The sequence below is a fragment of the Heptranchias perlo genome, chromosome X (assembly GCF_035084215.1).
Source record: "Heptranchias perlo isolate sHepPer1 chromosome X, sHepPer1.hap1, whole genome shotgun sequence".
NCBI lineage: Eukaryota > Metazoa > Chordata > Chondrichthyes > Hexanchiformes > Hexanchidae > Heptranchias > Heptranchias perlo.
Genome location: NC_090370.1, coordinates 22,763,284 through 22,775,463, shown reverse-complemented (window position 1 = coordinate 22,775,463; position 12,180 = coordinate 22,763,284). Strand labels below are relative to the sequence as shown.

General features: G+C 48.5%; 2 protein-coding genes across 2 annotated transcripts; one reads left to right on the top strand and one right to left on the bottom strand.

Annotated features, from left to right (window-relative positions):
* Positions 1–1,331: 1,331 nt before the first annotated feature.
* On the top strand, positions 1,332–1,643 carry LOC137307062 (histone H4). The gene has a single exon (XM_067976404.1). The coding sequence runs from the start codon at positions 1,332–1,334 to the stop codon at positions 1,641–1,643; it is 312 nt and encodes a 103-aa protein (XP_067832505.1).
* A 7,007-nt stretch (positions 1,644–8,650) lies between these two features.
* LOC137307061 (histone H2A.J-like) lies at positions 8,651–9,040 on the bottom strand. The gene has a single exon (XM_067976402.1). The coding sequence runs from the start codon at positions 9,038–9,040 to the stop codon at positions 8,651–8,653; it is 390 nt and encodes a 129-aa protein (XP_067832503.1).
* Between the last annotated feature and the right edge of the window lie 3,140 nt (positions 9,041–12,180).

Sequence of the window (12,180 nt, the reverse complement as noted above, 5' to 3'; positions counted from 1 at the left end):
ATGTGGAGAAGCACCGGACCCAGATCAAATTAAGTATCAAGAGAAATGTGGAAAAAGGCTCCCTGGTGCAGATCAAGGGCACGGGCGCCTCGGGCTCCTTCAGAGTCGCTAAGAAGGAAGCCCAGGAAAAAGTGGGAAAGAAGGTGAAGAAACAAGTAACCAAGAAATCTCCCGGAAAGAAACCAGCGGCCAAGAAACCAGCGGCCAGGAAATTAACGACCAAGAAACCAGCGGTCAAGAAATCGACCACAAAGAAGGCGGCGAAATCACCAATTAAGAAGAAAGCGGCTGTGAAGAAGCCCAAGACCCCCAAGCCAGTAAAGGCGAAGGCGAAGAAGGTACAAAAACCGAGCGCCAAGCCCAAACCGAAGAAAGCAGCAGGCAAAAAGAAGTAAAAAATCAAGTGCAACTTGTGACCATCTGAACCCAACGGCTCTTCTCAGAGCCACCCACGTCTCTCAGAAAAGAGCTGATCCCGGAATCAGATGATTCCTGTCCCGGGGCCGGGCTCAGATTTCAGATAGAAATCATTTACAATAAACCCAGGGTCCTGGTGACTCGCTGACATTCGCTCCCCCCGCCCCACTCCCACTGTCTGATATAAAATAGAGAGAATGGGATACCCGGGCCGGGCCTCACTGTAACTGGGGGCGTGTTCACCTCCAGTCCCAGTTCATTCTTTTTCTCACAGATTCATGGCCAGGGTCCGTGACAGGGGAAAACTGGCGGAGATCCGCCGCTATCACAATTCAAACCCCAACACATGAGATTCTCCAAATCAGCTGGAATAATGTGTTTGTAAACTGCTGAATCCGTCTGGGAGGGGATGTGTGGGCGATAGAATCGGGTCTGGGACTGAAATGGAAGCAGGCGGGTTGACCAGTTATAGAAGGGACTGTATTTAGGCAGGAATATTACTGACTGATAATTGTAACGGGGCTTATTTAAAAGCTCCGGGTTTCTGTAAATCCTTGAATATGAAGCCCGAGTCTGTAAGGGTTTGTGCGGAGCGCTGTGATTCGGTTCTATTATCGATGAACGGTTTAAAATTGGCGGGTGGGGAAAGCTGGAGTTGGAGCTGGAAGATCAGAGACCGCTCTCCGCTCAGTCCGTCACTCTGATTCTCTCGCCCCTCCCTGTTTAATATCTCACTCTGTCTCCTCCCCTCCCTGTTTAATATCTCACTCTGTCTCCTCCCCTCTCTGTTTAATATCTCAGTCTGTCTCCTCCCCTCCCACTTTCACTCTGTGCATGTTTCAGTCAGGTCGGGGCAAGCTGCATAAAAAAGGGAACCAGCACGAGTTCGCTGTTCATTTCAGTGAAGAATTATCATGTCTGGCAGAGGTAAAGGAGGCAAAGGACTGGGCAAAGGTGGCGCCAAGCGGCACCGAAAAGTTCTTCGTGATAACATCCAGGGGATCACCAAACCAGCCATCCGCCGCCTGGCTCGCCGTGGCGGTGTCAAGCGGATCTCGGGTCTGATCTACGAGGAAACCCGTGGGGTACTGAAGGTTTTCTTGGAGAATGTGATCAGGGACGCGGTCACTTACACTGAACACGCCAAGCGCAAGACGGTCACGGCCATGGATGTGGTGTACGCTCTGAAACGGCAGGGCCGCACCCTCTATGGATTCGGCGGCTGAACGACTCAACCCTTTCCAACCAAACACAAAACAAAGGCTCTTCTAAGAGCCACCCACCGCCTCACAGAGAGAGCAGTGACCTGGGAAGGGGGAGTGGGACGATCTCGGGGTGGGGAAGTAGTTTCCGATATTCTATTAATATGGGGAGATTTCTCCAGCACTCGTTACAGGGAGATCAGAAAAATGGCCGGGGTTCACGGCCATCGCGAGAGAAGGAGCGGAATTCCCGGTTTCACGGTATAAATGAACAGGCGGGGATGCAGAGTCTTTCCACAGACATTACATTCTTCACTCAGAGTAAAATCCCTCCTCACTCCCTCTCCCGCTGTGTCCTCTCTGCTCTGTGTTTATTTCTTGCCCTCATTCAAATATCAGTTCGATGTGAAGTTTCTGTTTGAGGAGCCGTTCACCGGGCCGGAACTGGCGGGATTTTTGAAATCGAAGCTGGACTTTGTCCCGCTTCCTACGGAAAGCAATGACCGGGACTTTATTCCCGCCCGTTTACAGACAGGTCAGAGAATGAACCGGAATGTGAATCAGCCTGAGATTTGTGCTGACGAGTAGGAAATAATGGAGATTATAAAGAGAGAGATTCTTAAATTGCTGGAGGGAAATGAGATTTTCTTCAAACTGTTATTTGATGCTCTGAAATTGGCGGGCTTTTTGAAATTGATGATTAAATTCAGCTCAGCCAATTGGGGCCCAAGACCTCCCGCCGTTTCGTTCTGACTGTCAGAGCTCGGTTCAAACCTGCCAATCACAGGCCAGGGGCGGTCCCTCCCTGACTGGGGGTCGGAATACAGCCAATCACAGTCCCGGGGCGGTTCCTCACGGACACTTTAAAATGCAGCCCCAGAGCCGGCTCGCTATTAACAGTTTCTGTGTCTCAGGTTGTGTTGAGATCTGTTCAGAAAATGGCCAGGACCAAACAGACAGCGCGTAAATCGACCGGCGGGAAAGCTCCTCGCAAACAGTTGGCGACCAAAGCGGCCCGGAAGAGCGCTCCAGCCACAGGCGGAGTGAAGAAGCCTCATCGCTACAGACCCGGCACTGTGGCTCTGAGGGAGATCCGCCGCTACCAGAAATCCACCGAGCTGCTCATCCGCAAACTGCCCTTCCAGCGCCTGGTGCGAGAGATCGCTCAGGACTTCAAGACAGACCTGCGCTTCCAGAGCTCGGCCGTCATGGCCCTGCAGGAGGCCAGCGAGGCTTACCTGGTGGGGCTGTTTGAGGACACCAACCTGTGCGCTATCCACGCCAAGCGAGTCACCATCATGCCCAAAGACATCCAGCTGGCCCGCCGCATCCGCGGGGAGCGCGCTTAAACCCGACCCGCCTTCAGCACCAAGTGCAACAAAGGCTCTTTTCAGAGCCATCAAATCAGCAAAGGAATGAGCTGTGATCTCCTGGGTTGAAATCGCAGGGCCGTGCAGTTCACAGAAATTTGATTAAACGGGAAATGCATAAAGGGGAGTGAGCGGATGTCAGACGGGAAGGCCTGACAGACTGTTGGCTCATCATAAAAGCGGAGAGATGGGAACATGAGCCGATCCACGTTTTGTGGCAGAAACAGCAGCTGTTCATTTTGGACGAAGATCCAACACCAAACAGAGGAGTGCCAATTCCAGACTAACCAACATGAGGCATTTGAAACGGAGAAAGTTTCATTTTCACACACACGCAGGACTGGAGGGAGGTGAATTCCACCAGACTGACTCTCATCACCACCAGTGCCTCATTCGGACAGAGAAAGTTCTGGCAAACAGCTGCAGAAAGGACAGGTGCAATCGGACGGGACCTGAAACCCATGCTGGATGTAAGGAATCAGACTCGGATCAAATAACGTTTCAGTCTATTCTCCCCCTGCAGATATAGTGGCAGAGGCTGTTTCAATGTAACTCGCACTAATAGATCGAAAGGCAGTGTGTCTTGCTCTCTATCAGCGCTAGAATCAGAAGCAGTGTAAAACATTAGTGTTACATTCACTTACACTCGTAACTGATACATGGACAGAATCAATCCCTCAATCACATCCAATAACACGGGCAAATTTCACTCACATTCTTGATTCAGCAATCGCTGACACAATAATCAACACATCAGTCAGCTTCTGTTGCACAAATCTGGGTAAAATAACACAATTGTAAACAATTTTACAACACCAAGTTATAGTCCAGCAATTTTATTTTAAATTCACAAGCTTTCGGAGATTTTCTCCTTCCTCAGGCAAATGTTTCAAGATCTCCTTGAAGCCTACGCATTTATACATATTGAACAATAATACATGGTTTTACAGACTGCCCCTGCAACTGCCCGTTGCCAAGGCAATCACCGTGTTCAGACAGAGAGGTGTTACCTGCAGAACCTCCGAATACACATTCAATAAAAAAACAAACAGGGAAAAAAAACAGAGAAAAAAAAACACAGAGAGAGGCAGAAACATCCGGAAGGCAGAGAGAGCCAGCAAATGACCCATTATATTAAAAACAGATAACATTTGTTCGCTGGTGGGGTAACGTGTAGCGTGACATGAACCCAAGATCCCGGTTGAGGCCGTCCTCATGGGTGCGGAACTTGGCTATCAATTTCTGCTCGACGATTTTGCGTTGTCGTGTGTCTCGAAGGCCGCCTTGGAGTACGCTTACCCGAAGGTCGGTGGATGAATGTCCATGACTGCTGAAGTGTTCCCCGACTGGGAGGGAACCCTCCTGTTTGGCGATTGTTGCGCGGTGTCCGTTCATCCGTTGTCGCAGCGTCTGCATGGTCTCGCCAATGTACCATGCTCTGGGGCATCCTTTCCTGCAACGTATGAGGTAGACAACGTTGGCTGAGTCACAGGAGTATGAACCATGCACCTGGTGGGTGGTGTCATCTCGTGTGATGGTGGTATCTGTGTCGATGATCTGGCATGTCTTGCAGAGGTTACCGTGGCAGGGTTGTGTGGCGTCGTGGACGCTGTTCTCTTGAAAGCTGGGTAATTTGCTGCGAACAATGGTCTGTTTGAGGTTGGGTGGCTGTTTAAAGGCGAGTAGTGGAGGTGTGGGGATGGCCATAGCGAGGTGTTCGTCGTCATTGATGACATGTTGAAGGCTGCGGAGAACATGGCGTAGTTTCTCCGCTCCGGGGAAGTACTGGACGACAAAGGGTACTCTGTTGGTTGCGTCCCGTGTTAGTCTCCTGAGGAGGTCTATGCGATTTTTTGCTGTGGCCCGTCGGAACTGTCGATCGATGAGTCGAGCATCATATCCCGTTCTTACTAGGGCGTCTTTCAGCGTCTGTAGGTGTCCATCGCGTTCCTCCTCGTCTGAGCAGACCCTGTGTATTCGCAGGGCCTGTCCATAGGGGATGGCCTCTTTGACGTGGTTAGGGTGGAAGCTGGAAAAGTGGAGCATCGTGAGGTTGTCCGTGGGCTTGCGGTAGAGTGAGGTGCTGAGGTGCCCGTCTTTGATGGAGATTCGTGTGTCCAAGAAAGAAACTGATTCTGAGGAGTAGTCCATGGTGAGCTTGATGGTGGGATGGAACTTGTTGATGTTATCGTGTAGTCTCTTTAGTGATTCCTTGCCGTGGGTCCATAGAAAGAAAATGTCGTCGATGTATCTGGTGTATAGTGTTGGTTGGAGGTCTTGTGCAGTGAAGAAGTCCTGCTCGAACTTGTGCATGAAAATGTTGGCGTATTGGGGTGCGAATTTGGTCCCCATGGCTGTTCCGTGTGTTTGGGTAAAGAACTGGTTATCGAAGGTGAAGACATTGTGATCCAGGATGAAGCGGATGAGTTGTAGGATGGCTTCCGGAGATTGGCTGTTGTTGGTGTTGAGTATTGATGCTGTCGCAGCGATGCAACAGACGAGGCAACGGAACTACGCTGCCTACATGAAAACCAAGAGCAGGAAGCTTGAGAAACTCGGCATCACCACCAGCAACGACCAAGCTTCCCCTGGTACCACGGTTGCAACCACAGGGAAGTCTATTGTCAATTTATCCGACCACACCCTTCAACCAGACGAAATCGAAGTTCTCAGCCGAGGGCTCAATTTCTGCCCCACTACCAAAATGGACCCCACTAGTCTCGCGGCGGACACAGAGGAATTCATCAGGAGAATGAGGCTCCGGGAATTCTACCACAAACCCCAAGATTTCAGCAGCGAACCCAATGAGACAATCGACGATCCGGAACAGCAGACAGAGGGATCCGCGGTACAGCAACCGAAGAGGAAAGAGTCAAACTGGACTCCTCCGGAGGGTCGCTGCCCTCAGCTGGACATGTATGCTCAAGCTGTCAGGAAATGCGTCAATGCCAGATTCATCAGCCGCACTCAGAAGACAGTCCAGAATGTCACCCGAGCACAACGCAACGCCATCAACGCTCTCAAGACCAACCGCAACATCGTCATCAAACCAGCGGACAAAGGAGGAGCCATAGTCATACAGAACAGAACAGACTATTGCAAAGAAGCATACCGACAACTGGACAACCAGGAACACTACAGACGGTTACCCGCAGATCCGACCAAAGAACACACCCACCAGCTCAACAAACTGATCAAGACCTTCGATCCAGACCTTCAAAGCATCCTACGCATTCTCATCCCAAGTAATCCCCGCGTGGGAGACTTCTACTGCCTCCCAAAGATACACAAAGCCAACACACCCGGACGTCCCATCGTATCAGGCAACGGAACCCTGTGTGAGAACCTCTCTGGATACATCGAGGGCATCCTGAAACCCATCGTACAGGGAACCCCCAGCTTCTGTCGTGACACTACAGACTTCCTACAAAAACTCAGTACCCACGGACCAGTTGAACCAGGAACACTTCTCACCACGATGGACGTCTCGGCACTCTACACCAGTATCCCCCACGATGACGGCATCGCTGCGACAGCATCAATACTCAACACCAACAACAGCCAATCTCCGGAAGCCATCCTACAACTCATCCGCTTCATCCTGGATCACAATGTCTTCACCTTCGATAACCAGTTCTTTACCCAAACACACGGAACAGCCATGGGGACCAAATTCGCACCCCAATACGCCAACATTTTCATGCACAAGTTCGAGCAGGACTTCTTCACTGCACAAGACCTCCAACCAACACTATACACCAGATACATCGACGACATTTTCTTTCTATGGACCCACGGCAAGGAATCACTAAAGAGACTACACGATAACATCAACAAGTTCCATCCCACCATCAAGCTCACCATGGACTACTCCTCAGAATCAGTTTCTTTCTTGGACACACGAATCTCCATCAAAGACGGGCACCTCAGCACCTCACTCTACCGCAAGCCCACGGACAACCTCACGATGCTCCACTTTTCCAGCTTCCACCCTAACCACGTCAAAGAGGCCATCCCCTATGGACAGGCCCTGCGAATACACAGGGTCTGCTCAGACGAGGAGGAACGCGATGGACACCTACAGACGCTGAAAGACGCCCTAGTAAGAACGGGATATGATGCTCGACTCATCGATCGACAGTTCCGACGGGCCACAGCAAAAAATCGCATAGACCTCCTCAGGAGACTAACACGGGACGCAACCAACAGAGTACCCTTTGTCGTCCAGTACTTCCCCGGAGCGGAGAAACTACGCCATGTTCTCCGCAGCCTTCAACATATCATCAATGAGGACAAACACCTCGCTATGGCCATCCCCACACCTCCACTACTCGCCTTTAAACAGCCACCCAACCTCAAACAGACCATCGTTCGCAGCAAACTACCTAGCTTTCAAGAGAACAGCGTCCACGACGCCACACAACCCTGCCACGGTAACCTCTGCAAGACATGCCAGATCATCGACACAGATACCACCATCACACGAGATGACACCACCCACCAGGTGCATGGTTCATACTCCTGTGACTCAGCCAACGTTGTCTACCTCATACGTTGCAGGAAAGGATGCCCCAGAGCATGGTACATTGGCGAGACCATGCAGACGCTGCGACAACGGATGAACGGACACCGCGCAACAATCGCCAAACAGGAGGGTTCCCTCCCAGTCGGGGAAGACTTCAGCAGTCATGGACATTCATCCACCGACCTTCGGGTAAGCGTACTCCAAGGCGGCCTTCGAGACACACGACAACGCAAAATCGTCGAGCAGAAATTGATAGCCAAGTTCCGCACCCATGAGGACGGCCTCAACCGGGATCTTGGGTTCATGTCACGCTACACGTTACCCCACCAGCGAACAAATGTTATCTGTTTTTAATATAATGGGTCATTTGCTGGCTCTCTCTGCCTTCCGGATGTTTCTGCCTCTCTCTGTGTTTTTTTTTTCTCTGTTTTTTTTCCCTGTTTGTTTTTTTATTGAATGTGTATTCGGAGGTTCTGCAGGTAACACCTCTCTGTCTGAACACGGTGATTGCCTTGGCAACGGGCAGTTGCAGGGGCAGTCTGTAAACACCATGTATTATTGTTCAATATGTATAAATGCGTAGGCTTCAAGGAGATCTTGAAACATTTGCCTGAGGAAGGAGAAAATCTCCGAAAGCTTGTGAATTTAAAATAAAATTGCTGGACTATAACTTGGTGTTGTAAAATTGTTTACAATTGTCAACCCCAGTCCATCACCGGCATCTCCACATCATAAAACAACACAGACCGAGCAAGTTTTGTCGGAGGATGAGACTGTAAATAATATTGGGTGGAACACAACAGAATGCCTCTTAATGCCGATGATCAAACGTCCCTGGTATTTCTGTATCCCACCCGCCCAGTTTAATGACAATTTTGATATTTTGTCTCATTCACCACACAAACTGCAAATATCAATCTATTGGAGGTTGGCGACATCTGCTGTCCGGAAGCGAGTACTTCAACAGACCGATCTGGATCATTTGCAATTAACAAGTGATTGTTAGTTCGAGAATCGGAATCAAGTCCTTATTAAATTGATTCCTGACTCTCTTCAGTCAGTAACCAGCCCTTTCAAAGATACAGTGGGTGGCTCTGAAAAGAGCCTTTGGGTTATCAGATTAAATCTTGGCCGCTTTACTTGCTCTTGGTGCTCACATTGCTGGTTTTCTTCGGCAAAAGCACGGCCTGGATATTAGGCAGCACCCCGCCCTGAGCGATGGTCACCCGTCCCAGGAGCTTGTTGAGCTCCTCGTCGTTGCGGATGGCCAGTTGCAGGTGTCTGGGGATGATGCGGGTTTTCTTGTTGTCCCGGGCCGCGTTGCCGGCCAGCTCGAGGATTTCAGCCGTCAGATACTCGAGCACAGCGGCCAGATAGACCGGGGCTCCGGCACCCACACGTTCAGCGTAGTTCCCCTTTCGCAGGTGCCTGTGAACACGGCCCACAGGGAACTGCAGTCCGGCCCGGGATGAGCGAGACTTGGCCTTGGCCCGAGCTTTACCGCCGGTTTTTCCTCTTCCAGACATTTCCACAATCTCACAAAGAATGAGGAATGACTTCTGTATTTACCCTTCTTCTGGTCTGAAAGAGCATCTGATTGGTTGTACCTTATTACACCTCATTTGCCTATTTCATTAACCAATCAGATAGCTGGAAATGAGAAGAGGGCGGGATTTACCGGCCTCAACGATCAGACCAGGAATTTTATGAATTTCAAAAAGCCCGCTAATTTCAGTGCAGTGAAGGATCGGATTTCGATCAATGTCGCCCTGAGCACAAGATTTTAAACCCGTTCTTTTTATCTTGTCTTATTCAGCGCTCCCCGTCACGAATCGCTTCCTCTGTTTTAAAATCTGCTTTAAATTATGGCTCATTCGACCATCGCTTTCAAACTGCACCGGACGGGACTAAAGCCCCATTCACAGCATTCCGTGAAAGGACACATTTGAATTTAGTCTTTATAAAAGTGACACTTTATGCATTGTTCCCTTCTCAGAGCCGGGAGAGCTTCTGTGAAAAGAGGGACCAGGACGGAGCTCTCATTCTGCCCCGAATCCGCTGTTACTGCAAGGGGTGGGGTTACTGTTAATCTGGGGATTTTCACGTCAGTCCATAAACATTTCAGAAACTGCATTCATAGAACGGAACAGCGAAGGGGGTCATTAAGAGGATGAGAGGCCAGAATAGTAATGCTTTAAGAACAAAGCAAATGGGAAGGAGCGGATCATAAACTCGTGTTCATTCTTGGGGCCAGTTCGAGTCACTTTTCGATTGGAATAATAATATTGCTGCAATAAAATGATCCGAAGTAAATAGAGAAAATGCAGCTCTTTCAGAGAGGTTGTGGGTGGCTCTTAAAAGAGCCGTTGTTTTTTCACTTCATTGTCGAGTTTTACTTAGAGCTGGTGTATTTGGTCACCGCCTTTGTCCCTTCTGACACGGCGTGCTTGGCCAGTTCCCCAGGCAGCAGCAGGCGCACGGCGGTCTGGATCTCCCGGGAGCTGATAGTCGCCCGCTTGTTGTAATGGGCCAGGCGGGAAGCCTCACCTGCGATGCGCTCGAAAATATCGGTCACAAAGGAGTTCATGATGCTCATGGCCTTGGAGGAGATGCCGGTGTCGGGGTGAACCTGCTTCATCACTTTGTAGATGTAGATAGATTAACTCTCCTTCCTCGACTTTCTCCGCTTCTTGCCGCCTTTGGCTGGTGCTTTATTCAAGGTTTTCTTGGCGCCCTTCTTGGGAGCTGCTTTCTTGTCCTCAGGCATTTTCAAACTCAATTTCAGACCCAGAAATGACCCAAATCCGCTCCGAGCTCGGATTAAATCGGCAGTCCCACAGCCCGATGGTAATGAGGGATGGGTGAAGGCAATGATTGTGATTGGGTCATTCGGAGTGAGGTCACAATAATTATTAAATGTAAATCTCTGATTGGTTTCTTCAGATATCCAATCAGATTTAGTGCCTGCCACCAATCACAAACACGCTCACACTGCACATTGTCCGGTTTCAGCAATTTGTTCCGAACTGTTGCAGTTCTGCTTCCGGCCAGTAGATGTCCCCAAACCCCGGGACAGTGAAGTTTGCAGATGAGAGAGGGACAGAACAGAAACTAATTCTTCACATTATATTGCACGAGTGGGATTTAGATAAACTGGGAATGGAGTCGAGCTGCAAGTACATTCTGTTGGACCAAACATTAGTTGTAATGCTGTGTTAAATTCTTGTAATTAATTTAGGGGGCATAGCCTATACTGAGGAAGAATGCGACAAAATTCAAGAAGAATTAATAAGCTTGCCAAAAGGCGGTGCAAATGGCCATTGAATTTCCATATTGAAAGGTGTGAGGTGGTGCATTTTGCTTGGGGGAATAAGGAGGCCACATACTGCTTGGAAAATAAGAGTCTAAATGGGGTAAAAGAGCAAAGGGATTTCGGGGTACAGATTGACACATCATTAAAAGTAGCAGCACAGGATGATAAGGACATAAAATCGAACACAGCACTGGGGTTTATTTCTAGCGGAATAGAATTGAAAAGCAAATAAGTTATGTTGAACTGTAAATTAAACTGTCAACCTTCTGTCAAACTGTTTTATTATATTTTCGGTTTCTGGATGTTTTTCTGTTGCTTCATTGAGTGAAGGATTCCATGATCAATCCTACCACCGACCTTTCGTTAACTGGTCTATAGTTCCCTGGACTTGTTCTATCACCTGATTTAAAATATAAGAATCACATTAGCTGTCATCCAGTCCTCTGGCACTATTCCTTTTTGTGATGATTTTTTCCTATATATGTAACAGTGCCTCTGCTATCTCTTGCTTCATTTAATATGCACAGATGCAATCGATCTGGACCAGGAGTTCAACCACCCTTTCTAACTTGAATGCCTTGATATCTTTATTGACCTCTTCCTCTAATATATTCACCCTGTTAATCTCCCTGGTAAATACTGAGGCAAAGTAACAATTCAATATTTCTGCCATTTCGCTGACGTTATCTGTGAGTTTATCTTGTGCATCCCTTAGTGGCACTCAAGATATTCTGATTTTCCTTTTGATATTTTTGTGTCAGTGGAATAATTTACTATTTATTTTTATATTCCTTGATAATTTGATTTCGTGGTTCCTGTTTGCTTCCCGAATTGTTTTGGTGACTTCTTCCGAACCTCTTCCTATTCGCTTTTGCCATCCTCTTATTTAATATCTATGAATGAGAAATTCCACCAGCTTGTTGTGTCTGTTCAGGGACTGATGTTTGGGAACTATTTATTGTCTATGATTAAAGTGCCAGAAACCCAAAGGGAGCAATTCAGTCTGAAACTCCACAGAAACACTCGACTTCTCCCTCCTGGTGAAATAAGGCGCTTTTATGGTGAGTATAGCTGCCTTCCAAGCAGTTAATTCCAAATGGTTTGAATCCCAGCACGCTGAATTCAGAAACACCAAGACTGGAACTGAATTTGATGATGTTCAGAGGGACAGTGTTGGTGTAAAAATACTTCTAAAATTCATTTATTTCCCCCATAACGTTGAATTTAACTCTGTTCTTTGTATTATTACTTGCCCTGATCTGAATGGTGGATACGGGACTCAATTGCTCGGATTCAGTGAAATTAATTGATTTTCTGAAGGTTTTCCGTCTGCTGATTCCCGTTCTTTATTTA

What these genes read in the sequence shown, in the direction of transcription:
- LOC137307062 (XM_067976404.1), top strand. Translation starts at nt 1,332, where the DNA reads ATGTCTGGCAGAGGTAAAGGAGGCAAAGGACTGGGCAAAGGTGGCGCC.
- LOC137307061 (XM_067976402.1), bottom strand. Translation starts at nt 9,040, where the DNA reads ATGTCTGGAAGAGGAAAAACCGGCGGTAAAGCTCGGGCCAAGGCCAAG.